Genomic DNA, 26,178 nt, shown 5'->3' with positions numbered 1-26,178 from the left:
AGAACAAACACTGGTGAGCTTCTTCAAGAAAACAGAAAACCACAGAAAATTCACAAGGAACAGTGTGAAGACCAGGCTTTATGGACTGGTTGATGAGCTGAGTGGAAGCAGGTGTGCCTTGTCTGCTGCAGGAGAAGCCAGCCATGCCCCCTGCCACACACATGCCCTGCAGGAGAAAGAACAGAAAGGGGAGAGAGAGAGAGAGAGAGAGAACACAAAAACCAACAAGAACTAAAACACAGAATCATCACACAGTGACGACGGCTGAAGCTGAGAACTGTTTCTCAACGTTAAAAAGAATTAAGACATTCCAGCTAAAGGCAATGGGCCAGAAATGTCTGAATGCACTGGGCATGCTTTCCATGGAGAGGGAACTAGTCAGGAACATGCCTGATTTGAATAAGAGGGATATTGATCGCTTTGCTGGTTTAAAAGAGAGACGGGCAAAAGGTCAGTGAAAGTAATATAGTTTAAATAGTAACACACTGCCTCACTTTTGCTCATTTATGGGATTTCTTAATTCTCCTTTTGTTACAGTATATTCCCCTTCTGGTGGTATCCTTGATAAATAACAGAAATTGTAAGATGTGAAGATCCACTTTAGTTTTCTATTTTTCCTATTGCTATTGCCATTCTATCGCTATTAATTAGTTCATTGGTGAATGTGCGCACTTTCATTTGCACTTAAAGATAATGAATCTGCACAAAATCTTTATGTTAATGTTATAATGTTCAGTTAATCTGTATAAATAGACATATTCTGTATTTACTGTTTGTTTCTGCAAATGCAGATGATTGTTTGTGCAATGTTGAAGAATTTTAATACACAGCTCCTTTATTATTTGCATTTATATTAACTATTATGTACTTGCAGTTTATTTATGTTGTTTGTTGTCATGTTTGCAATCATACCATACCATTGTCATGTTTCAGTTATAGTTACTGTTATATGAATGTTCACTTCATGCAAGTTACTAGCACTAGATACTACATATTTTCTTATTATTGTGCCAGGGCTTGTAATGAAAAAACAACAACAATAATGTAAATAAATACTTGACTTATATGTAGTCCCCTTCTTTATTAATGGTAAAGCAGATATCTCTCTCCATGTTTAAAGGTATTTGAAGGTAAACTGATGACAACTTAACTGTTGATGACCATAGTGGATTGATCATATTCATCGTAGAGCCAAAATAATATTGTCTATGAAGACCCCTGGAAGTAACATTCCACAAATAGGCCTAGCATAGTATGTGGCTTATGTAGCTGAAGGACAGATCTTTGTATTGTATTGCCATCTAGTGGTTATAGGTGGTATTGCTATGTGAGTTCACCAGAAAAAGACAATTGTTTAGCTACCTATCAATTGACCTTAGTCATCATCCCAACAATTGCCCCCCTAGTTAGCAAACAATTGTATTGTCTTGGCGGGTACAGTGTACAGACGTTCTCTGTGAGTGTGGGACACCATCCCTGTCCTTACTATTCAGCTCGAAGAGAACATTCCAGAGTCAGTACCTCATCAGACCATTGTCTCACTGTGTGTATAATTGACGTTCGCCTTTGTACTACAGTGTAGGTTTCTTACTCAGGCAAGAGATGCACCAAATTAGTTTTAAATAAACCGCACTCTTAAATATTACTTTTCAATTACTGAATTGAAATTTTAAAAAATGTTTCAATGTGAAATGTTTTCTACCATTGAATGTCAGAAATAGCAAGTAAAAGCAAAGGTAAAGCAATAAAAGGGATGTCACATTCATATAGATTTTAACAATAATATAGTTCACTTCCAACAAAATCTTCAATATTTACTAATTTCAAAGTACTCGAAGACATAGTTTGTCTTAATATAAAAAAGTGCTGCGTTCTTATTTTCATGCAGTGTATGTATCAACTCAAATACACATTATTCAATAAAACATATGTACTCAGAAACCCAAACTGGTGTTTGCGACATTTCCGGTCACAGCTGTGCGGGTTTGCTTTACGACACTTGTGACATACCAGAAGTGTCAGTCGCTGCAGCGAGGAGCGACAGGTGGCTTTCTCCAAGCTGAAGGCAAAGTCAGAAACGAAACCCGCTGAGATGTGACCCCGTGCTGACGGTCATACACACCCGGCGAGTGAGAGGACTGCAACCACGATGCGAGAAATAACTGTTGATTTCCGACAGCTTTCCTTCACGGCCCTAGCCACCTAGCTAAGCTAACCTACCCGGAAGCTAGCGAAGCCAGTTTGCCAGCTTTGAGCCCGGAACATGTTCTGAGCAGGAGACGAATTCAATGTGACACCCTGACACTTACACCCCGTGGGCAGCGTTTCCACTCGTGGCTGGGCATCCATCATTCTAACACAAAATGTGGCTCCAGCAGAGACTAAAGGGGCTACCGGGCTTGTTGTCAAGCAGCTGGGCGAGAAGACTGCTCATTGGACTGCTGCTCTTCCTCATCTTCTACTGGTACCTGGGAGCGGAGCGCAGGTGGAGGTTCTTCAGCAGCTCGGCCATGCCCGGCGGGGCGGCAGGACAGTGTCTACAGGCGGAAATCCACCGGTGGAAGTCGCTCGTAGACAGAGGAGAGGGAATATACAGCACACCTCAGGAACAACTTGACACACCGTTTGTATCAGGCAATGGCCACATTTTGATTGACATTGACTCTAACAAACTGTGGGTGGCGTCGTCCTCGCAGCCCGGCTCAGCCCCGGTCCACCCGACTGAATATTCACCGAGAGTCGGCGTGCACCTGGAGGGGAAGCGGGCCGAGGCTCAGGCCAGCATGCTGTGGTTCCGGAAAGGTTCCGTGCTGTCGGTGCGCTGTGCCTCCCTGCAGTCATCCCGGGACTGTGTCACCATCAGAGAGGAGTTCATCGCCCACAGAAGCAGACCCAACGTCTATCTTCAGCGAATCCACATCAACAACCTGTCTGACAGGCCCACCTCCCTGGACGTTTCCTCTGGCAATCCCTCCTTTGGTAGCAAGTTCTCCACCAGTGTGGAGAAACTGGAGGAAAAGGAAATACTGCTCTCCTCTGGCAGAGTGCCTGTGGAGAATAATCGCATGGTTCTGGTGGTGGTGGTCACCAAGAAGCTGAACAGCAGGATTCAAGTCTCTGCTAAGTCAGAGTTCACAGACAACATTGTGTCAGTGGTGTGGACCTCAGAGCCCATCGAGCCCTCCAAGCTGGAGGAGACCTTCATCAGCCTCAGAGAAGGAGCCAAAAAGGAACTGGGGGAGCTGCTTAGAGCCAGTGTGGATGAGCTGGTTGTAGATCACCAGCAAGCGTGGATGGATCTCTTCATTTCAGGTGAGCTGAAGCAGTAGCAGCAACTGATGCTGTGCTTTAAAGGACCACACTGAAGTTCCATTAGATTTTAATCCATCTACTACAAACCCCACATACTACACACTACTAAAGTATATTACCATGCTATAATGAGTCATAATGAGACGATTGTGGTAATAAAATCAACATTTTCAGACAATGTGAAGTACTTCAAACTTGCCTTAAATGTGTGGAAGGGCAATAAAAAAGCCTGTAAAATGGTTTAGAGGATCAAATAAAATCCTGTCAACAGCCCATCTACTACTGACCAATCTGATCACTGGAAAAACCGACTCATCATTCCTACAGGATCCTGACAGGGACAGCAAAGTTTACAGTAAAGTGAGAAACATGAAAGAGCAGCAGATATTCTTACAGAAAAGTGAATTGTATTCATCTAAGATTCTGTGATTGTCACAGAACACCTGACAGTGTTGATGCTTTTACTCTTGTTCTATCAGTTCAGCTCAGAACAACACAAAGATAAATATATACTAAAGCCTCAGATTTGATGTCTTTTTATGAATATATTGTTCACATTGTTCAATATTTCTCTTGATTATAAATTAACATTTCAATCAAACTGAGCTCATCAAACATTAACTACTTATATCCCCCCCTCTTCTGTCGGACATCACTTTACGTGTTTATCTGCATCACATGTTCATTTGTCAATCATCAAACAAACCACCCCCCGCCCCCGAAAATAGCAATACACTTAATACAATTCTTCTGATTATTTACAGTTTATCGTCAGCCTGACTTAACCTAGTAACTGGACATTATCTCTAGTGTTTCTGTTCTATTAAATCATGTGATCATATTGTTCACATGTCACACTTTTGGGCCGCACCATCACAGATCTTAATGAAATTTGACATGCAGAGTTTGCAATATGAGAAACATGGAACATATCTTAGTTAAGATAGTGTGTGAACAAAGTTTAAACTTTTTTAGAAAGACTCTGTAATTGACTGGTCCAATTCTGCTAATTGATTTCAGCTCTTATTGATTCCAATATGGTCAAACATGGGTCAAGTGGTAAAATTACAAAATATCTTCCTTTTTTTTAGAAGCAAAGACAAAATAGCAGCATCAAAGTCTGAAAGGAGCAGAAATTAAGAATGGCCACTGCTATGTAGAGGCTCATTGCCAACTCAATAGAATAAACATTTAGCTTAGAATTCTGATTCCACACATGTTGAATTTCTTTGAATACACTATCCAGTATATTGCATGTGCCTGACCATGCACTAATCACTTATTGCTGTTCAACAAGATTATAAAGAATTAGTGATGTGATGCTACATCAGATAAATACTGATCTCAGCAACGAGTCAGGAACCACAGCCCAAAATATCTTTGATTATTGTAATTGGCTTGTAACACATGCACACTCTTCCTGTTGAGACAGACTTAAAGGGAATACTACCAATGTTATGACTGGCTCTGTATGGGATGGTATCCTCAGCAGGCATGGTGATAACTGTGTAGTGGTTTTGATGGTCCATTGACGAAGCAGGATTTCACATGGTTGCTATTGAACAAGTTTCAATATGAATCTGTGTGCTTTAAACAAAAACACGAGATCTCAGCAGCAGAATTAATATGTTACATCCTGCCTCTGCCTCAACAGTTCTGACTCAAGGCCAAGGCATTTTGCAAACATATAAACCTGATTAATACAGCACAGTAACCTTTGTTGTATTTTGAAAGAAATGGTTTGTTGCTCTCCAGGGATGAGGTCACAGTAGTTTGTCACAAGACATAAAAAAAATGTCCACCCTGCTCTAAATGTCCTTCAGTCTTTTTAGTGTTGTATTGTAATGTTTTATATCTTTAGTATTTTCTTCCCCGATTTTATTCACCTCAGTCGTGAATAGGATTTTAGTGGTAACCCAGGGTCACAGTTTACCATGTATGAAAGTTGATGATTATTACACCATACTTTTGCTTATTACTGGTATTGAAGAAAATGCAACAGAACCAAGAATCTCACATTGACCCTGTCGACTAATCATGAATTATAAGGACCCGTACAGGACTTGAAGTTTACTTTGTTTGTTTGATTCGCTCTAGAGTTTTTGAAACACGTATTTGTAATGCAGAATCATCTTTCATTAATCGTAATCGAGGTAAAAGTTCGGAATAATCGTGATATTGATTTGAAGTCATATCGCCCATCCCTACCATCCACCAAACTGACCTATAAGCCTCTGTGGGGCTTGGCAAACACCAGTTTCAAAAAATAATAAGTAAAAGCATTTGTGTTTAAATTAAAGTATGTTCAGAATTTCATGTAAATTACAGTAATGAACAAAAACATAACACACAAATTATTCTATTGCTTTGGTCAATATTTAACATATTCAAATGTGTTAGAGCTACTTATTACAGATTTAAAGAAACACATATAGGGAGTTTGCTGTTCACTAAAAGGATCTGCTAATGTAAACCAAGTCAAAAAGGAGAGACCTCTAATGACTGTAGATACAGAGTCATGTGAAAGATCTGTGTTGTTGCAGTCGTGTTATTTTGTAAATAGTTGAGGGGTCTGCTGACAAGATCATGATCAGAATTCACAGGTTTTATCAATTAAATCAAATCATCATCCCCTTCCCCAAGTACATTAATGAAGGTTTACAATAAAAATGTTAGGGACAATGTATGTGCTATAAAAAAAGCCAAAAGCTCTAGAAAAGCCAGTAAGTGGAGGTTGAGTTAAGATGGTGTTTTTGTCTAATTGCATCATCTTACATTCACAGTAATAAATCATTGCATTTGCTTCTTCGTTCATTCAGGTGTTGAAATGAGGAAGATCACAGACTCCCACACGCCATCGAGCCGCACGGTGAACACCACCCTCTACTACATCCTCTCATCCTCCGCGGCTCCCCTGCTGGACCGTAGGCTGAGCAACGAGGAGAGTGCCCGGCTGGAGTCCAGCCTCAACTACGCTGACCACTGCTTCAGTGGCCATGCCACCATGCATGCAGAGAACCTGTGGCCCGAGCGGGTGAGCAGTACCGCCCAGATCCTGCAACTGGTCACGCTATGGACCTTGACTCTGCAGAAGAGAGGCTGCAAGGTACTCGTTGCAGCTGGGGCCCACGGAGCAATGCAGGGCATGGTGCTCAGCTTTGGTGGCCTTCAGTTCACAGAGAACCACCTTCAGTTTCAGGCTGATCCAGACGTGCTGCACAACAGCTATGCCTTGAGAGGAATCCACTACAACCAGGACCTCATCAACCTGGCAGTGCTGCTGGATGTGGAGGGGAAGCCTTTTCTTCATGTGTCAGTGAAGCAGCAGGACAAACCAGTGAAGCTGTATGCCTGCGAGGCGGGCTGCCTCAATGAGCCTGTGGAGCTGACATCAGAGGTCAAAGGTCACACCTTCCCAGTGATGGTCACTCAGCCAATCACACCGCTGCTCTACATCTCCACAGACCTGCGCCATCTGCAAGACCTGCGCCACACCCTCCACCTTAAGGCCATCCTGGCCCATGAGGAGCACATGGCCATAAGATACCCAGGCCTTCCCTTCCTTTTCTGGTTCAGCGTGGCCTCTCTCATAACTCTCTTCCATCTTTTCCTCTTCAAGCTCATATACAACGAGTACTGTGGCCCTGGCGCTAAGCCCCTCTTCAGGAGCAAGGTATAAACTGTGGCAATGGAAACAAAAAACTGCAAACTGATCTACTATGCTCATCTTTTTCCGTTTGTTGTCTTTTTTTGACTTGCGTGTGTTGGCAAAGATTCCTCTTTCTCTCTCTCAGTGCTCTCTCTGTTGGTTGGTTTCTTGGTTTTGACTTTCTCCCTCTCGGTGAGTACTTCCTATCTCATGTGGTATACTCTTGGAGTGGGTTGGCCCAATAGCCTTACACACCTCGCCTTCCCCCTATCACAAAACATGATTCCACAGGTCTTGTTCAATGGTGGGGCTGATAAAGTTTTTCACCGCAGCTGTTCTCTAAAAGAAAAGTGAGCAATGAAAAATGTGATCGAAGTTGAAGGCAGTAGAGTAGCAACCTCCATTCAGAGTCAGAGACTTCACAGTTTCAATGAACCATCTGATGTATGGCGTCATCTTAGCACAGCATCTGTTCCATGTTTGGAATGTAAAACATTTGCTGATTGCAATAGAAGAAAAACAAGCACAAGAGTCATTTTTTTCTTTCACGTCAGGAGGTGATTGTTTCACTGCGTTAATGCCACTTTGTGACAGCATTCACATTGTCCTGTCTGAGCATTCTTAAGGGAACATACCAGTGTTTTCCATTTACAAAAAAAAGAAAAATTTTACAAGGAATTTTCCGAACAAGCTAAGGGTTGTAAGACTGTTCAAAGCTGCACATTGAAGGTGATCTGTTGAGTAATGTTGTTAGGGTCTACATCTTGTGCACACACAAGGACAGTGAAACTAAATGCAACCAGCAACTGCGTATAAAAATGTATGACTCCACTTCCCCCCACTATACAAAAATGAAGCTAAAATACCCTGGATATGGGTGCTGCCATCTTGTATTGGGGACATCATGTGGAGCCAGAGTCTGTGCAGTATTCCATGGCATCGTGGTCCTGCTGATACACCTGACCCAGTTCAGCCAGGGGCTTGTGGAGTTTGCACATTCTCCAGCTTCCTCCCACAGTCCAAAAACATGCAGATTCGGGTTAGGACAATTAGAGACTCAAAATAGACCATAGGTGTAAATGTGAGTGTTGACCCTGTGATTCGCTAGCGACCTGTCTAGTACCCCCCTCTCGCCCAATGTCAGCTGGGATTGACACCAGCTCCCCCTTAAAGGTTAAGCAGAATAAATTATGGATGGATGGCGTACTTTTTAGTTTGATCCATTTCCCATGTGCTAACAAGGAGGGGCTGGGGTTTATGACTGCAGCCAGCCACCAGGGGGCAATGCATATGTTTTGGCTTTACTGTTGGGAGTCATGTTGTCTTTATTTATATTGAGTCACTGGATGCAACAAGTTTTTGGGTGGTGTCAGGAAAAAGAAGACTGCAGGCCAGTGTAAACATGGATGTTAACTCTGTAAATGTGTACTAAAGAGCTAAAATCATTTTAGAGCTTTAGTTTGTTTATAAGAAACCTCCACATAGTACCTTTGGCAGGGGTAAGAGCAGCTTTAATGCTGACCCTCACACTGGAACTGACACAATGGGGAGCACTGACTCGCTGATGGCCAGGGAAACCCTTAAATCTGCTTACATCACTGGTTTGCAGTGAAGACAGATGATCATGATTTATAGTACATGATCCTTAACATTGGTATGGTCCTTTCCCTGATTATTTACTACAGCTGGTATTTGATTTTTATAGGTCTGATCAACAGTACCATCAGTAATGATAGAGTACTCACAACGACATTGGGAAAAACTGACAGGCTCAAGTTTATCACCCAAACTGTCTGCACACAGTTGTTGCTGTGCAGGAAGAGAGTAGTATTCACATGTTGAGTGTTCACAATTGACCACCAAATGAAGTGGTTTAGATAACCTGCAGCTTTGTTTCCACCCTGTCTGTTTCCTTGTGAGCTACAATACATTTTACTGTTTATGTGAGATTGTTGTCATGGATCAACCCAAAGCAAATTAATCCTGCAAATGATAGAAGCCTAAATTGGAACTCATTGTGGTGTGGTGGTGCTAACTAACAGTCCTTAATGTCTGCTGTCATGTGAAACGACTACTTGTTTACAGATGTCCTTTTAAAAAACATGTTGACATGATGGACCGTTAGGGCAGATTCTGCTGAAGGGTAAACGTTCTTCTCTGATCAGTGTGGACTGTGTGCTCACTTTTCAGGAACCTTTTCTGCTATTCCTTTTTCTTCCTGCCTTTTGATGATGTTTTATATTGAACCACTCAATTAAATTAACAAGAAATCTATGGGTTGGCTTTGGCTCTTCACTATTGACCTGTCACCTTTCTCTGGCACACTCACACTTTTCTCGTCCTCAGCATGTCTGTGTATTCTCCTCTCTCCTGGGAAGCAGTGTGGATGGGTTGGGTAGTGTTAGTCAGGTTCCCAGCTCATAAATCAATCTAACCCCTCACCTCCTTTCTGACTTCACCAGGTCGCCAGCAAAAGTGAGGATGGCTGCTGCGACACCACAAGCGCCGCTTGAACGCTGCAGTGCTGTGCACACATACATCATGTAGCGGTGGTTCTGCTTGAGCTTTGGCAGCATGCAAGATGTTAACATGGGTATGCTGGTGCTGAATCTGAAACGGTCTCAGACATTTTCTTTGTTTGGGCCCGCGATGTGTGGAGAGATACTCCTCCAGATCTGCTGGTGAGAGGCTGCAGAGGCATGGAGGTTAAAACTGGCTGAGTACGATCTACACCAAGTATTTTTACAGTTGGATTTTTTTTTTTTTCAGGTTCTGTGCTTCAGCATCACATTTTAAATGACTTGGTGCCTAAATTTCTGGGGTACAAAAGTAATTGGACACTTGGTTACTAAATGTTTCTTGGGCAGCTGTCGTTTCAGCTGTTGTTTCAGTGACCATGCAAGTCAGGAAAAAATAATGTGGTCTAAGAAAGCAAAAATCTGTCACAAATATCAAATGTTTGTTTGGACACTTTCTAAAAAATAACCAAAATTTCAAAGACAGTTTGACCGGGGAGCACAAGACTTCACAAATCCATGCAAATGCACATGAAGAGACCAGCATGATGAAATAAGAAGTTATCAACCTCCAAGTGGTGGAAAGAGGACAGTGAGGAGAGCGAACAGGAACAGTTGTTGACGTAAAGCCTACACCTCAACTGTCCCACATAGCGCTTATTCTGTCCACTGGAAGTGGCACACTAACATTTACTGATAAAAGGGATGAACAGTGACATGTCATCATTTAACAGGACTACAATACTAAAAAAACAACCTAAGAAACAAAGAGGTAGAATATCCTGGACTTGGTTCGACAATCAAAGGCACTGCTCAGCTGGCAGCTCCTCAAAGATCATTTTTAACATTAAATTACTAAGTGTTGAGTGATTTTCACGGGCCGTTAGTGGATAATTCAGCTCCCAACACAAACCTCCTGAACCATGACCACTAAGGGAAAGCTAATCGAGAGAAACTAAGTAAATACACCCAAAACTCCCATGATCCCACGCTGTGACCTTGTGACCAAAATGTTTTGTTATTACTTTGATCGAGAGACCCCCTGGTGGAAGAAAATTATATATTGTGTGTTTAAATGAGAATTTTTTGGGTTTAATGTGTTTTTGTCCAATTACTTTTGAACCCCTAAACTTTGGGCACCATGTTTGTAAAGGGTTGTATCTCCACACCCACAATATTCTTTTTATTTTTTTTAAAAAACCTTCTCAAGTTAATGCTGAGACTTGACACTTTCATGTAGGATTCAAATGAAACTGAATGTGCTGAATTCTTCAGAACCTGAACTAGATATTGTAACCCCTCAGAATATTTAGTCTAATATCAGGCAAGATGGAAAAACAGCCAATATTCATATTTGAGAAACTGGAACCAGCAACTGTTTCAAATTTCACATATAGACTATGACAATGAAAGCAGATCTCTTCCTGATGTTTGAAAACCATTTCAAGAAAGCAACTCAACAGCGAGTCCACATTTTTTTATTCTGATCTCAATGGAAACTATACACCTTTTTCATGGCAGCCATTTTGATATGAAATGGTAAACAGCTAGCAGCTCTGTTGCAGCCTGTACTTTAGCTTGCTAACGAGCTAACAATGATGTTAACATAGGCACAGTAGTCTTAACTATGCTATGTCAGTATGCTAACACCTGTAGATTAGCACAAAGTAATCATTGTGTGACAAAATGTGTTGATGCAACACTTGTTGTAACCCAGATGTGTAAAGAAAATGTAAAACTCTGGTTGGGAATGGTGACATTTTTCAAGTTTCCTGCTGGTAAAATGAAACAACTTTTTTGTTGAAATTATTTTGACTCATTTCACCTTTGATAGTCACAGATTGCATGCAGCTTACCTGTCGCTGGCTGAACGGGCAACACACAGCAACAAATTTAGATGAGAGTTGGTGCAGCAGACAGAGGCAGGATGTGACATATTAACTCCGCTGCGTGGATCATATGATTTTCTTTACAACACAAACTCTCTAGACATCTTCGTCTGTGTCTTCTATGTGTATGAGACAGCTTTTTCGACGGGAAATTTGTTTTCTTTTTGATGGGTTTTTGTATTGCGTCTGTTGCATGTTAGAAAAGTCATCACCCCCCACTCGCTCGCAGTGAATTCAGCGGGGGAACCCCTGCTGTGTTCACACATCAAATTAGTCCTGGACTTCTACGGACTTTGTACTTGGAGGTCAGGCGGAGAAAGTCTCACAGGAACTGTGCATGTCTGAAAACAGCCCAGAACTCCCAAAGAGACTGGCTCTCCAGAGGGCCTTTACCTGAAGGCTACCATAGGTTCTCCTACATGGTTGAAAAAAATTTGTGAGGGCTATTCAGTTGGTTGCAATGTGCCCCGCATGCAACATCACCACTAGATCCTACCAATTCCTACATTTTTGTTTGTTCCTCAATGACCATTGGTGCAGTCTGGGCTGCTTTCAGTGCCTTTAAGAATTCAGTATGTTTGAAGTAAACAAGATTGTACAAGTCTGAAGACGTGGAAGGCTTTCATGGTGTGTTGTAGTTGGTTGATGGCATGAAAAGAGAAAAAGATGTTCAAAGGCTGCTCCCTACGTTTTGACCTCTGCTCACCTAGTGCTTTGGTTGTGATTGAAGGTATGTCGGGGTTGTTTCTACTCATGGAATTTTAATGTGAATTGCACAACATTAGATAGTACGTCTAGCTGGAGACCTGCCACACATAGAGGTATAGATACTGTATATATATGCTGTTAAATGGAACCCAGCTGAACGTTGGTGTTCAATTGTGATGTGGTGACTGTGAAGGCCAATTTCATACACATCAAACCAGTTGGTAAACCAGTCAGCGGACTAGTCATCAAGCCAGTCAGTGAGCCCTCCTGTTCTGTAATACAGTCCTTTTGCCTTGACACTCATTTAATCAGATCTTCCCTCCATGTGTTTTTTTTATTTCAGACATTTTTTTTCCTGTTCATTGAACTTTCCCTGTCATCAATTATATGAAAGTATTTTTCTGCATGACTTCACTCATCACTAAATCCCCAAAAGGAACAAAACAGCTTTGTAACAGCTCTTCCACAAACACTATTCTCCACTGGCAGAAGCTTGATTAGCCAGGCAAGGGAAACCGATTTATTACAGCTTTGTTTTTTAAATGTCTGTACATTTTATTGGTTACAATAATACTGTACAGACCAAAGTGATTTTCTTGGTTATGTGAACAGAAGTCCAACAGGTGACGCCGCTTCAGAAGTCAGATGATCTGAGGCTGGAAACAAACCTCCAGGTGAAACAAACATCACTAAACATCAGTGTACAGATCGAGTTTCTCCTTCCTCTCTTACTTTTGTCTTGAGAAGTTAATTAATTTAACCCCCCAGAACACAAATATCTTTGCTAAGCATTCACTGAAAACTGTCTGACTGACCATACTTCTTGACTGTTGAAACTGTGTCAGTGATACTTTGCATAACCCAACATGACATGCTGGGTTACAAATCACATAACCCAACATGACATGCTGGGTTACAAATCACATAACCCAACATGCTTATGAAAACATTAATAAGAAGGAAATAATATAAAGAGTATAAGGGCAGGATATGAGTACCACAAATTGGCAGCAAGGCTGAGCATTGACTTGATACATTAATACATTTATGGTTCAAACATTCAAGCCTGTTGCACTTGTGTCCTCATCAGTGATGTTACAGTGGGTGTTTAGTCCTCCACAACACATCTGCTGTGACATCACTGGCTGCGGTACAGGCAGGAACATGACATGCTAGAAAGTTTAACTGCATTAGTTCCCACATATTGGCTGTCCCTCTGGATTAAAACTACGCCATTTATATTGTAAAACGTTGAGTTATTTTCGACTATGTAACACGGGGTACAATTGGTAAATATTAATAAGAAATAGAAATTGTGTTTGAATTTCTTTTGTCCATTGAAATCACTGGCAGTCAGTTAATGATTTGATTTGATATGATTTCTGATTGTGGATACCTGGGGGTTGTTCAGCTTTTTTGTCTGTGGGTTATCTGATGAATCTGTGAACTACTGAGTCTGCCTTAATGAAGAAATTAAGTAAGAAGTTAATTTATTGAGCTCATGGCCAGAGCCATTATAGGAATAGATAGTACTTGAATGGTTTGGTGTATGATTGTGTCAAATTGATTTTTTTTCTGGAAAATAAATCACCTTATTATTGTGAAGAAATGTATGACTATGTTGTCTGAGGATTTGCTTCATATATTTCTGGGTTTATGCAACATGTCAGAAGAAATGTCAGCAGGACTGCTCGATACATAGTATTTCTCCTCAGACACTTGACCATTAATGACATTAATCCACCAATTCACTGACCTTCAGTTATACTTCAAAATGTTTACCCTAATCAATGCTGCTAAAACCTTTATCTTGATGTTCTCCTTTACACTTGACATCCATTGCACTTCTGTCCGCTCTCTCTGAGGTTTCTACGTTCTTTTTTTCCCTGTTAAAAGGGTTTTTAAGTAGTTTTTCCTTACTCTTGTTGAGGGTTAAGGGCAGAGGATGTCACACCATGTTAAAGCCCTATGAGACAAATTGTGATTTGTGAATATGGGCTATACAAATAAAATTTGATTGATTGATTGATTGATCACTATAAATTTGGCCCTGGTTCCGTACTCGGGTCACATGCTGGCAAATTAACTCATTTGGTTCACTGATGAAGACCATGAGATGTTAAAAGCTCATGAACAAGAAGACCTTCAAGTTATGGCACACGACATATGAACACTTATCAACAGAACTTTAAAGTAAACTATGTGTATGGTGTTCTGAGCACTGGTGGGTATAAGCTGATGTAAAAGGCACATTACTGGTGTAATGCTCCTGTCCTCTACAGGATCTTATCGATTCAAACATTGATGAACAAATATAGTTTAACTTTGAAAGTGAAAGCAGGCAGACCAATTTATTTATCTAATGGTTTTATTTTTTTAATCAAAAAAATCTGGAATTCTGTAAAAAAGGAGAAAAAACTAAACTTTAGAAGGACAAAAACAGTGTCTATCACTAACCACACCAAACATCTCGTTTCCATGACACCTTCAGTTTTAGGTAAAGATTTTTCAGTCATGGCCCCAGTACTGTTACAGTCCATCTCCCACTAAAGAAACTGGTTTGATTCCAAAATAACATACTTTAAGCAAACAATTACTATGTTCACATATGTCAAACAGATCTTGGAATTGTTTTAATAACATTACTAAGTAATGATGGTATCTAAAATGAAATGGGTCTCTGTTCTTATGATCCTGATGAATTCGATGCAGATTTAAATGAAATAATATGACAAACTTTAGAAAACAACTTTTCAAGCATTATCTGTCATCTGTGGTAAGAACCCTGTCCAACATTACTGTGGCTCACAAATGGCTACCTCAGCTTAACACTTTTATTCAAGACACCAATTCAGCAGTAACATTCACTTGACTTTGGTAAACGTTTTATAAAAGTTAACACCAAACTATCCACAGCAGTCTCATTTTTCAAGTCTGAATTATACTTCTGCGTCAACATGTCATCACAGGCACTTATGGCAGCCTGTTCCTGTGTGCATAGACTCCACCTGATCATTGTGGAAGAAGAAGAAAATTCAAGTTTATCCAAGTTCACTTGTTCTGACACAGAGCTTGACATATTAGAGTCAACAGGTAATCTGCATTCAAATGGCTGATACATACATACATGCCATCAATACATACATGAAAATACAAATGGCTTAAATGAATGAACCGATCCCTTGGATAAAACGTAGAATAACTTACCTATTAAGATATGAATGAAATGTTTAATGAAAACAGTTGTGGTCCCATTTCTTTTCATGTGTGTCTGTTGTCTCCGTACAGAGGCACAGTGAAACAGAAGTATAAATCATCCTCGACTAAGAAACATTTTTCTGTTAGATGAGGAATATTTGAGTCGTTGTGTTTGAACTAAACATTGGTTTGTCAAAAAACAAATTCAAATAATCATGATTGGTGTTCAGCCCAGTAATTCTTCAGTTACTTTTTGACCACAATAAACTGAGCAACTGACCAATCAAGGCATTTTCTGACAGTGCTGGCATTGAGGGAAATACTCCTGAGGTGAATTCGCAGGAGATAACCAACCTTCTCCTAGGCTTCATTTCTGGGTGCCCAGTGCAGACATCGTTAGTCTAGACTGGAAGCAGAGATAAAACTGTACCAAGTGGTTAAGTCTGTTTACACACAGCACTAAGGGGCTCAATCTGCAGATCTGTGTCAGGGTCATTACTCAGTGTTGTAGTTGTTTGATGTCCTTTTTTCCAACTGCTGTTGGGGTTAGTCAGGGTCCCTCTGCCTCCAGTCGCTGTGCTTAACACAGTCTTGACTTAAATAATGAATTTTAGCTTGAACTGTCACACTATGCATTGCTATATGTTGGAACTCGAACAGTTTAGTCACTGAGCACCTCATTAAACAATCAAATAGAAAACAACACACTAAGTAAAAAAGTCCACTGAAGACCATGGAAAGTGGTTCAAAAGCTAGTGAGATTATTCTGTCAGCTACTTTTCACACCTTCTTCCCTATGAACAATCAAAGACTTAGAGATTCAGGTTTCTCTCACTGACTGGGGAGCTGCTCAGCACCACTGACCTCAGTGCTGCCACTGGTGGCTGGAAGATATACTGCCACAATATTGCTTAATAAAAACATTGGCCCTGTTCACACTTACATCGGTCTCAGGTGATCCGATCACAAGTGGACAGCTCCAAGTTCGTTAGTTCCCACTTGACATTAGAATGTCTCCTGTGACCACTGTGATCAGATCTGACTTCTCCTATGAACTTTTCTGTTCATTATCACTAAATAATGTTGTTTTTACCCTGTCTGACAATACAGCTGGGTCCATTTTGTTGAGTGAGAGAGAGCATGAGACAAGAAGATGCTGACGGAATGCTCTGCGCACAGCTTTACATGAAATAAGATTGAACTATATGACATGAAATTGAAAAAAAACATCAATATTTGGCAGTCAGTGTTAACATTGTGGCAGTGGTCACAAATAAAAAATAATTTGAAACACAGAAGTGTTAAAATACTTTGGTTCAATATGAAACTGTGATGGGTCAAAGGGCGTCAGCTTTTTACTTTGTTCAGAGTAAAAAATGTTTTTGTTAACCTTGCACTTGCATGCCTGTCATCTTTCCCACCTTTTAAGAAGCTAACAAGATTTATCACTTTAATCAGTGAGTCTGTATTTTCAATAGTATCCCTGTAGTCTTTTTTATGAGCAACTCAGTGACAACTGTCCAGAGTTCAAAGAGACCGCAGCCGTGCATCTGTGGAAAATACCAGAACAAATCAACTGCTTACCTTAAATGTCTCCAGCAGGAACACAAGGCACAGGAATACTTAACAAAAAAGAATCACGTACTCAATGAAACCCTGTTCTTGTCACAGTTTAGTGAAGTTTACTTGATGGAGTGCCAGGGTGAAGTCATCAGTGTAAAAGGTCAGTCCAACCGTTCAAGCTGGTGTCCTTGTGTTCAGCAGGCCTTGACAAAACAACCCAACAAACAACTCTGACCCAGAACCTGAACTCAACTCAGGTAGTCAACGTGTGGGATCCTGAGCACATTGTCCAGAGCTGCTTGTGTGTGTGGAGTGGGCTGGGCTATGAGTCTTTGAGCATGCTAATCTCCGCAAAGATCTTGAGTGCAGGGCCCAGTTTGATGTTCATGGTTGCCATGAGATGATCCTCCTTCAGCAGCAGCAGGGCCTGTCCATCGATCTCCTGAGAGCGGAACTCCTCAGCAATCTCCAGACAACCTGCAGCCACAACCCAGCAACAGTCAGTTTACACCACGGCCATGCACACAAACCCCACTGGATTCATGTCTCAGTATGATCACCATCATGTCCGTCTACATTCATTTTTCCTTCCTTACTTCCATGGTTGCTAATAGAATAATTTGTAACCAGAATCACAAAATGTATCAGTGTTTGAAGATTCTTATTACTGAAAGGAATAAAGAATCAGATCTTGTATCAGAAATCAGAAATGTCCTTTAGCCTCTGAGTGGGCAGGCCAATGTCATGTACTAAGCTGGGAGGAGACACATTAAACCCATTAGTGATTTGTTAACCAATTGTCACAAAGAAAACCAAAATAAAACAATCATCAGTGGTCCAGACAACCAGATAATACAACTCAGATTGTCTGCATAGGAAACATTTTGAAAATTGATTTGACTGATTTTCTGTCCACCGTATCATCATCATTTGGGCTAACTTAACAGTTTTTCTTATTTTTTAGATTTTACATATTTACTGATGTACAGAAAAGGTTTTTTCTTCAGGTCTGTCCAGTGTCATGCGCAGCTGTAACCTGACCACATAATAACACCACCTAATATAGACTGAAACATTCTCATCTATCACCACCACATGACCCCCTCACATCCAAGTCATGCCCCAATTTCAATTACAGAGATTTTGATGATGTGGACCCTCATGGAAAACCTCTCCCTCTTTGTGTCTGTCACAGTGAGCGTTGGACAAAAACAGACATCTGAAAGGTCTCCACTGGGATTAGTTAGATAGATATGAATCGAGTTGACACTGGTATATGGTGCCTACAGTAAATCACCATATGCAAGCTCGCCATGCTTCAGCGTGACTTACAGCTTTCACCTTCTTCCAACTACTTGCCTTTTATTTGCCACCAAACTAACTGTCAGACATGTCAATTTAAGCATTACAGCCCTGAATAGTTATAAAGTTACGTGCAAACATCAGCAAACAACACAACAATTTTTCTCTAGATTTTGATTCTAACATTCACTCTCTCTTCCACTGTCTCATCCACTTCAAACCAGGTAGGCGATTACAGATAAAAATACTAATCCAGAAATCTCATGTAACTCAAGGTAGGTGAGTTTTGGATGTAGCCTAAAGTAGCACTGTGACAGCTGAGGCAGCGCCCACCTGGTCGAGAGGAGATGAACTCGTAGACGTCCTCAATGTTCCACTGGCCGGGATCACTGGGCAGGAAGCTGTGTGGCAGCAGGGGCAGCTCAGAGCCTTGCACCTCAGGCACCCGCTGGGTGGTTGACAGGGGAGGTGGTGTTTTTTTGTAGCAAGACAAGTCTGAACATTGGCTGGACTCTCCTGGTGCAGGCTGGACAGAGTGACCAGTGGACAGAGCAGCAGCAGCAGGCTTCTGCACAGAGAGTCAGAGGGGTTTAACACAGCACTTCACAACAAGAGGAAACTCGAAATTTTGTGGTTTGCCTCCACTATCCAGTACAATTTCAGTCTACATACATTTTCTTTCCACTCTAATATGAGGTCACAGTGAACTTTGACCCCTGAAATATAATCACTTCATCCTTGAGTCCAAGTGACAACTGCTCAAAATTTGAAGACATTTCCTATAGACAGACTTGAGATAGAGGCTAAACCATGTTTTGTGAGGTCCCTGAGACCCTTGACCACCCAAATCTATGTGAGCAGAAAGAAAGCTGCATCCATCAGCCTTCTTTCTGAAGCTGTAAAATGACCTGCAGTAATTGAGTCGTGGCAAGTAAAGACCAGCTGTGGAACTCAATCCGCAGAACCCTGAAGCCACCGCTGTTGCACAAACAGCTGTTCAACTCTTTATTCAAAGTTCGGTGAAGCTCGAGTCTGTAAACAGAACCCTGAACTGGAGAGTCGATTGTCGTGAACACACTCTTGTTTTGATCGACAATATCGCTTACGTTGATGATTCCCAGGCTCTGCTGCTACCGGGCGCTGGTTGTCTGTATATTCAAAGTTCATTAATATTTAACATACCACATGTCCAAATCGTACCAAATGCGACATTGCACTTCCTTGGGCCATTTACAATACACATTCCAAGTGAGAAGCTGATAAGATGAAGGGTTCTCGAGATATGCATTCCACATACAGACAGATTTCTGGAATCATTTAATTCTCTCAAAGCATTTTTTTAAGATAACACATTCGCAAAGCAAAAAGGGTTTTTGTGAGGTCACCATGACCTTGACCTTTAACCTTCGACCACCAAAATCTAACCAGTTCACTTTTGAGTCCAAGTGGACGTTTGTACTGAAGCTGAAAGGATTCCCTAGAGGTGTTCCTGAGATATAGCGTTCACGAGGCAAGGGTATCGCCAGCGTGGAGGCATACAAATTTGACTTAAATGTTTGCCTCTGACATGATCCGATGTAGAGGTGGCCTAAAGGTCAGATACAGAGGTCAACCTATATTAGACCCATGCTGAAATAATTTTAAAAGGGTGCAGGTGGTCCTGTCACATACAGAGGGCATTTCTCCTTTACATTTATTCTGATAAATTATTATAAAAACTGTCTCACCTTCTTTTTAGATTCTAAGCTGGAGATTTTGTGTTGTCCGTTCTGTTCTCTTTGTTTCTTCATGTTCTCCAGGGTGGTTTTGCGGTTTGGGAAGAGACCCACTCTCTTTGTGCATCCCACGTTGTAACTACAAATGAAGTTAACATGGTGAGCAGCACAGCTCTATTGATTATTTTTCTAAGTTGGCGACTATCAAACTTGATCAGTACATCCCTTATTTCTACCACAGGGGGAGAATAGTGGAAATGTAGCAAAAGAAAAGATGGTAATGTCTTTGTTGTCTTCCTTACCGTTTGGCACACACTGTAGAGCAGAACCTCTTAGACCTTTTGAAGATGTAGGCAAAATCCACCCTGCCACACAGCTCACAGGTTAGCATAGGCTCCTGCTGGGCCTTTAACTCTGAGTGAAAACAGTCAAAACACAGTCAGCTGGACACACAATCAACAACAACATCCACAGAAAAAACCTCTGTGTACTTATATCCACGTTAAAAGGGTGATGTAAAGAGTCCGGATTTTTGTTTCTCTCAAACTTCATGAAATTCATCTGTTTATGTCTGAGTAAGTCCTTAAAATCGAACTTGCAAACACATCGTCCTCACAGTTCACTTGATCATCATGAAGATGTTTCCAACGTCTCAATTCTTTAGATTAATAATAAAAGGGTGATGAAAGAAATTTAATTTTCAATGAGAACAAGCTACATATATATATTATAGACACACCGACATTATGAGGGGTAATATAATTGCAATAACATTTTCATAATCAAGAGTTAGCTTTACTTATACATGATAAAATACACAAATTACCCACATTCAAATGTAGTCTGAACACTCTGACTCTCGCTGTTAAAAGACCAGTGAAGTTAATTTGTCATCTGACCTCAGAGCAGTCCAAGGACACACTGAAGAAATTATATATTCTATCTATTGTGGGGATGCCTTAGGATCCCCCAGAAGACATTTCTAGAGAGGACATCTGAGATACCTTTAAGTGTTGGAAAATGATGGATTGATCTTGGCACCCAAACCTATGCTAGTCTTGTAATTACAACTATACACTTTAATATGATGAACCAACCAAATAAATACCAGATATCCTTATACTGGGAGAAGGTGCAGCCTTGAGACAACATCATGTTTTGTATAGTATTGCATTCACACACGCACAAGAGAAATGTGTGCTGCACCTCTCTGTATGTACTATACAGAGAAATAAGTAATTATGCTGTTCTACTAGTCCAAGGACTTTACCCTTTGGAGAGAGATTGTCCATCTTTGAGTCAGCTGTGTTTCTCCTTAGGCTTTCAATAGAGAAAGATGGATGTTCCACCTGTAGACAGAAAATGAAACATTACTACAGCAGCTGATAGTGCTGCAAATTACCACAACACTTGTAGAACAAGATGAACATGTGCTCTGGCCTCTTGTTTGTTTGTGTGATCCAGATCAGTCATGCTTTCAAGTGCCCATATTTTAGCTTTTCAGGATTGTCCTATCCTTTACTGTGCCATATGTGAAAGTTCTGCAAAGATACGACGACTAGTCAGCAGCATAGGGAGTTCCCACCCCACGGTGGGCCAAGAGCTAAAACAAAGCATTTCATACCAAAAGAGGCACGTTCCTTCAATGTGTCATGGCATGAAGAAGCATCCTTATCACATCCACAGGGGTGCCTCAAGGGTTGGTGCTGGGATCCCCTTTTCAATTTTAATATACATCTCAACCTTGGGTCCAGGTATCTACTTGGATGGCTTCTCATCAGTGCTTCGCAGATGAAACTCAACTACACCTGTCATTCCTACAAGATGACCCCACAGTCATGGTCTCAAACATATCCACATGGATAAAGGAACGCCACCTTCAACTAAACCTTTTCCAGATTGACCTCTTAATCATCCTGGTCAATCACTCTCTCAGGCACTTTATAAAAGAGATGCGGTTGTGCTGTAAGATGGCAGCACTGACGAGAGCTCTGAGTCAGTTCAGCAAATTTTGCTTATTTATTTTTTCTTACGGGCTCTTTTTGCACAAACACAGTGAATGGTATTTAACTTTTTTTTTATATTAGGTTTTTTAACTGCTGAGCTGACCTGTCCTTGTCCAACATTTTTCATTGTGCTGTTGACCCTGTGTTAATTTACATATGACAAATAAAACTTGAAACTAAAAGTAAATATATACTGGGATGCTTGAATTAAAAAAACAAACATATTCTTTAAAATAAAACTTCTGAATTGATAACTCTGTAAAATAACCTTTTCATTCACCCATTCATGAATGGCTCATATCGTCAGATTTCACAAGTCAGGCTCAAGTATTTGTTTCTGCCATACTTTATGGAAGGATTCAGATGAAAATAACTATAGGCATGTTTCTGAGCAACATACAGAGAGAACATAAACCCCAAAGGATAAAAATGTAAGGGTGGATCAACAGGAAAGGATGTTTTACTGTATAATGTGCAAATGTTTGTCAGGCTCAGTGAGCAACGCTTCGGTCTTCGGTTTGACGGGGGTATGATCTATGCATGACTTTGATCAACTTTAATGAGATTGTTTTTAATTGTTAGTGTTCTGAGGAGAAACAACTACCAAAAGGTAGGCAGAGACACTTTCCATTCTTTATGTGCTTTTAACCCTTGCTGCCAGTTAATGATTTGGGACACAATAAATTACTTTCTGATTTTTACAATAAATTGATTAATGACATCAGAAATAAATAACCACAATTAAATAAAACACTACAGGTCTAGACTGATGCTGTTGAGGTTCCAGTCTCATTATCCACCACTAAATGTCTCTTTGGTACCTGGAACTGAAATGTATTTAGGGTACACAAGTCTATGGTTTCTCACTGGTAGGTGGTGGGAAAGTAAACTAATGTTTTTTGTGTGTGTGAATTTACAGACAAACACATGCAGAGATCCAGTACTCACAGGAAAAGGCTCAGCACCCTCCTGGATAACAAAGCCTTCTATCAGATGGGTGAGGATCTGGGACGTGACTAGGGCCTGGGCTGGTTTGCTCTCTCCATTATGTTGGCTGCTGTTAGTGTTCCCATTCCCAGAGGTCATGACTGGAGCACAGGCCTCCCCTCACCTGTCAACACAAGCAGCAAGGTGAACTCAACAGGTGCTGGCCACAGAGTCCTGGGACCTGGCCCCAAGTAACAGCCATGAGTAACAATTCACCAGTTTGATATTTCCCAGTGTTTTCACAAAGGTTCACACTGTTACAGTCACTATATGTGGAATATGGCAAGTTTTAATCTGACACTTTGTGAGCCACTTTGAATTTAGCAAACAATTTAAAATTTTAATTTAAAATTTAACAACCTCCCTGTTGTATCCTGAGAGTTGATATGGACCGGGATTTTTTTCAATGTGACTCAAGACCATGATCACCAGTAGCCAATCTTATTTAAACCAGTAACCAATTTAAAATATGCCAGCAACATATTTTAAATGCACCAATAACAAAATTTTAAATACGCCAGTAGACAATTTTATATACAGCAGTAGCAAATTTTAAATACGTCAATAGCCAATCTTTATGCCAGTTGCCAATTTTAAGTATGCCAGTAGCAAAATTTGAATATATGCAAAGTCGATTTTAAATGTGCAGTAGCAAATTTGTAATTTCTTAATAGCCAATTTCAAACACGCAGTAGCCAATCTTAAATACTCTGTAGCTTTTGGGCTACAGAGTATTTAAGATGCTCTCAATGCGTCACAGTCCATCTGACGTGTTTTTTGATCCCTTCTCTGTTAGTCTTAATAAGAAAGAGTGCACTGGCACATGACAGGGAGGACACACTGGTACCAGACACCTGGACTTAGAGAGTGGGCTCTGGATGCAGACCCATCAGCTTAGTACTGAGCCTATTGAAGTAGAAACGACTGATTCAGTCATACAAAGAAATAATATTAAGACTTTAATGGCTGCAGAGCTTTGAATGAAGTTGACTGGTTTACAGAGGAATAGTTAGAGCTAAGCTAGCTGCTTTTATACTCCACACCGAGCTAAACACACTACAGACTTCCATAGTTTCACATTAAATGGCATACAGTACATGTATGTGGAGTTTACGGACATGCAGCCTGCTCAGGACCCGAGTTCTCTGTGAATATCAGCCTTTCATGAACTTACCGCTAACCTCGTTTCAAACCCATTCAGCCGGTAGTTAAAGTGTTAGCCGCTCGTGTGGATGAATTAAACTACAATGGGTTTTAAAAACACACGTTTCCATACCTGCTTTTAAAGAACACGCTCCCTCAGGAGTAGTTGTGTTAGTTTCACAGAGTGAAGCCAGCTCCGGGAGAGAAGCTCCGCTCGGTAACAATGGCAGAGGAACAAGCGCTCTTTGTTCAACGGCTCCAAACAACGCGTTCATTGACTCCCACTGCCTCCGCCGACACGACTCTAGTGTGTCCGCTGCACGAAGCGCAGGCCCCGGACACCCCGTCACACCAGGACCCGCCAAGTTAGCGATGCTTTCATATCCACACTGTGTTTGAGCTCTCTCCTCATTTCAAATACACACACTGTGTCTGTGTGTCTGTGTGTGTGTGTGTGTGTGCGCGCGCCCGAGTCACATGCAGGACTTCCGGCAACAACCATCAAAATTAAAGCCAAGTTGAAGCATACACAAAATACACAGAACACAGTCACAGAGAGCACATAAGTACAGACAAGGACTCTTTAAATGTTAAACACATGAAAGGCTAATATTTAACAGTGGTTAGACAAAAATAAGAAATGAGTAAGAAAACCAAACACACAAAAAGGTTAGGGGCAAATACTTCAAGGACTTAAAGGTTCATTGTGTATTCAGGTGATTATGCACCAATAAAAACCCACTAATGATTAAAGACCTCCAAAGGGGAGGACATGAATCTGAATAAAAGGAATTTACATGTATCCTTATAAAACTTCCCTGCTTTGCCATGTCAATGTGTTTCTTTCCTGCAAATGTTTGCTGCAACAATAGACTGTAACATCACCTTAGATACACTGTTTGGCAAAAATATCTATTTACCTTTGTTTATTGAAACATGGAATTTGCACAGTTGTGAGTGTCGTCCATGAGATCCGGTCGGAAACTGTTGATTTTGACACTTTTCGTGTCAGAAAATACCTTTCACTTTAATTCTATTTGCTGCAGAAGACTGAAATGCAGTTAAAAGCCCTGGAAAAAGCTCAAAACCTAAACCTTAACTTTATTTCCATATGGATAATTTTGACTGCATAAACAATATTTTATATTCACATTTTATTTGTATTATATTTGTATATTAGGGTGTTTGTTTGGCCTACAGTTTGCAGCTTTTATAATTGCTCATAAAAACAACACATTTACACCGGAAAGATATGCCTTTTACATGGCTGGCAACATAAGGTGTCTTGTGTAATTATATATTTTGTCATTATTGTGAAAGTTTGCCCATATATTCGTGTGTGTGTGTGTAATATACATGTTTGGGTGTGTGTGTGTGTAAATTGATCCATATGTATATATAGCATTTTGTTATTATCATTATAACAGTCTAAATATGCACATATATGGAAACGTTTATTTCAATATCTTCTTTATACATAAGCACAAATCCAGTATACTTCCTTGTGCAGTCATCCTGTGCCACTGCACTTTACTCAAGTACATTTCTCTACAAGCAATATTTCCTTAGTGAAAGGTGTACATTAGTCACAGCATCTATAGCACTTGTCTTTGTCCTGGTAGAGGCATCCCCCCAGTAAAGCACCTTGTAGATAAGTTTTGAAAGGTGCTATACATTATTATTATCATGATTATTATTAGTATAATTAAGATCACCCTCCCATCAGACATTCCACCAATACCTTCTCCTGAACGTCATCTAGATGTCAGCCCTCCGGAATGTGTTAATGTTACATGTTAATTCTAAATGTTAAATGTTCAACCTAAATGTTAAATGTTAGTCTAAATGTTCAATTAAATCTTAATGTCAAATCTAAATGTTAAACCTAAATCAAAATGTTAAATCCAAATTTTAAATGTTGAATGTTCAACCTAAATGTTTAATTTAAATCTTAATGTCAAATCTAAGGGTTAAATCTTAATCCAAATGTTAAATGTTAAATCTAATGTTGAATTTCAAAACTAAATGTGAAATGTTGAATCTAAATATTAAATCTTAATCTAAATGTGAAATCTCAATGTTAGATGTGAACTCTAAATATTAGATGTGAAATCTAAATGTTAAAGGCTGGATGAATGGTTTTTAAATTGATTTTATTTTTGTGTCAACAAGTGAGAATCACCTGGAAAG

General features: G+C 40.4%; 2 protein-coding genes across 4 annotated transcripts; one reads left to right on the top strand and one right to left on the bottom strand.

Moving 5' to 3' along the window:
- The first annotated feature begins 1,766 nt into the window (after window positions 1–1,766).
- kiaa2013 (KIAA2013 ortholog) lies at window positions 1,767–10,863 on the top strand. 3 transcript variants are annotated; one of them, XM_034591435.1, is made up of 4 exons: window positions 1,767–3,312; window positions 6,132–6,985; window positions 7,107–7,153; window positions 9,424–9,831. In XM_034591435.1, the coding sequence occupies exons 1-3, from the start codon at window positions 2,364–2,366 to the stop codon at window positions 7,137–7,139; spliced, it is 1,836 nt and encodes a 611-aa protein (XP_034447326.1). In that variant the 5' UTR covers window positions 1,767–2,363; the 3' UTR covers window positions 7,140–7,153; window positions 9,424–9,831. The 3 variants fall into 3 exon arrangements, with proteins under 3 accessions (XP_034447326.1, XP_034447325.1, XP_034447324.1); XM_034591434.1 differs by lacking the exon at window positions 9,424–9,831 and having other exon boundaries at window positions 7,107–9,235; XM_034591433.1 differs by lacking the exon at window positions 7,107–7,153 and having other exon boundaries at window positions 1,768–3,312; window positions 9,424–10,863.
- A 3,572-nt stretch (window positions 10,864–14,435) lies between these two features.
- Window positions 14,436–24,469, bottom strand: phc2a (polyhomeotic homolog 2a (Drosophila)). Its single transcript, XM_034591501.1, has 7 exons — window positions 24,122–24,469; window positions 22,807–22,969; window positions 21,123–21,201; window positions 20,155–20,266; window positions 19,865–19,991; window positions 18,471–18,705; window positions 14,436–17,312 (listed from the first exon to the last, which is right to left on the bottom strand). The coding sequence occupies exons 2-7, from the start codon at window positions 22,942–22,944 to the stop codon at window positions 17,158–17,160; spliced, it is 846 nt and encodes a 281-aa protein (XP_034447392.1). The 5' UTR covers window positions 22,945–22,969; window positions 24,122–24,469; the 3' UTR covers window positions 14,436–17,157.
- Window positions 24,470–26,178: the final 1,709 nt, after the last annotated feature.

This window comes from Hippoglossus hippoglossus, chromosome 7 (genome assembly GCF_009819705.1).
Source record: "Hippoglossus hippoglossus isolate fHipHip1 chromosome 7, fHipHip1.pri, whole genome shotgun sequence".
NCBI lineage: Eukaryota > Metazoa > Chordata > Actinopteri > Pleuronectiformes > Pleuronectidae > Hippoglossus > Hippoglossus hippoglossus.
This window is presented reverse-complemented; position numbering and strand designations above follow the sequence as displayed.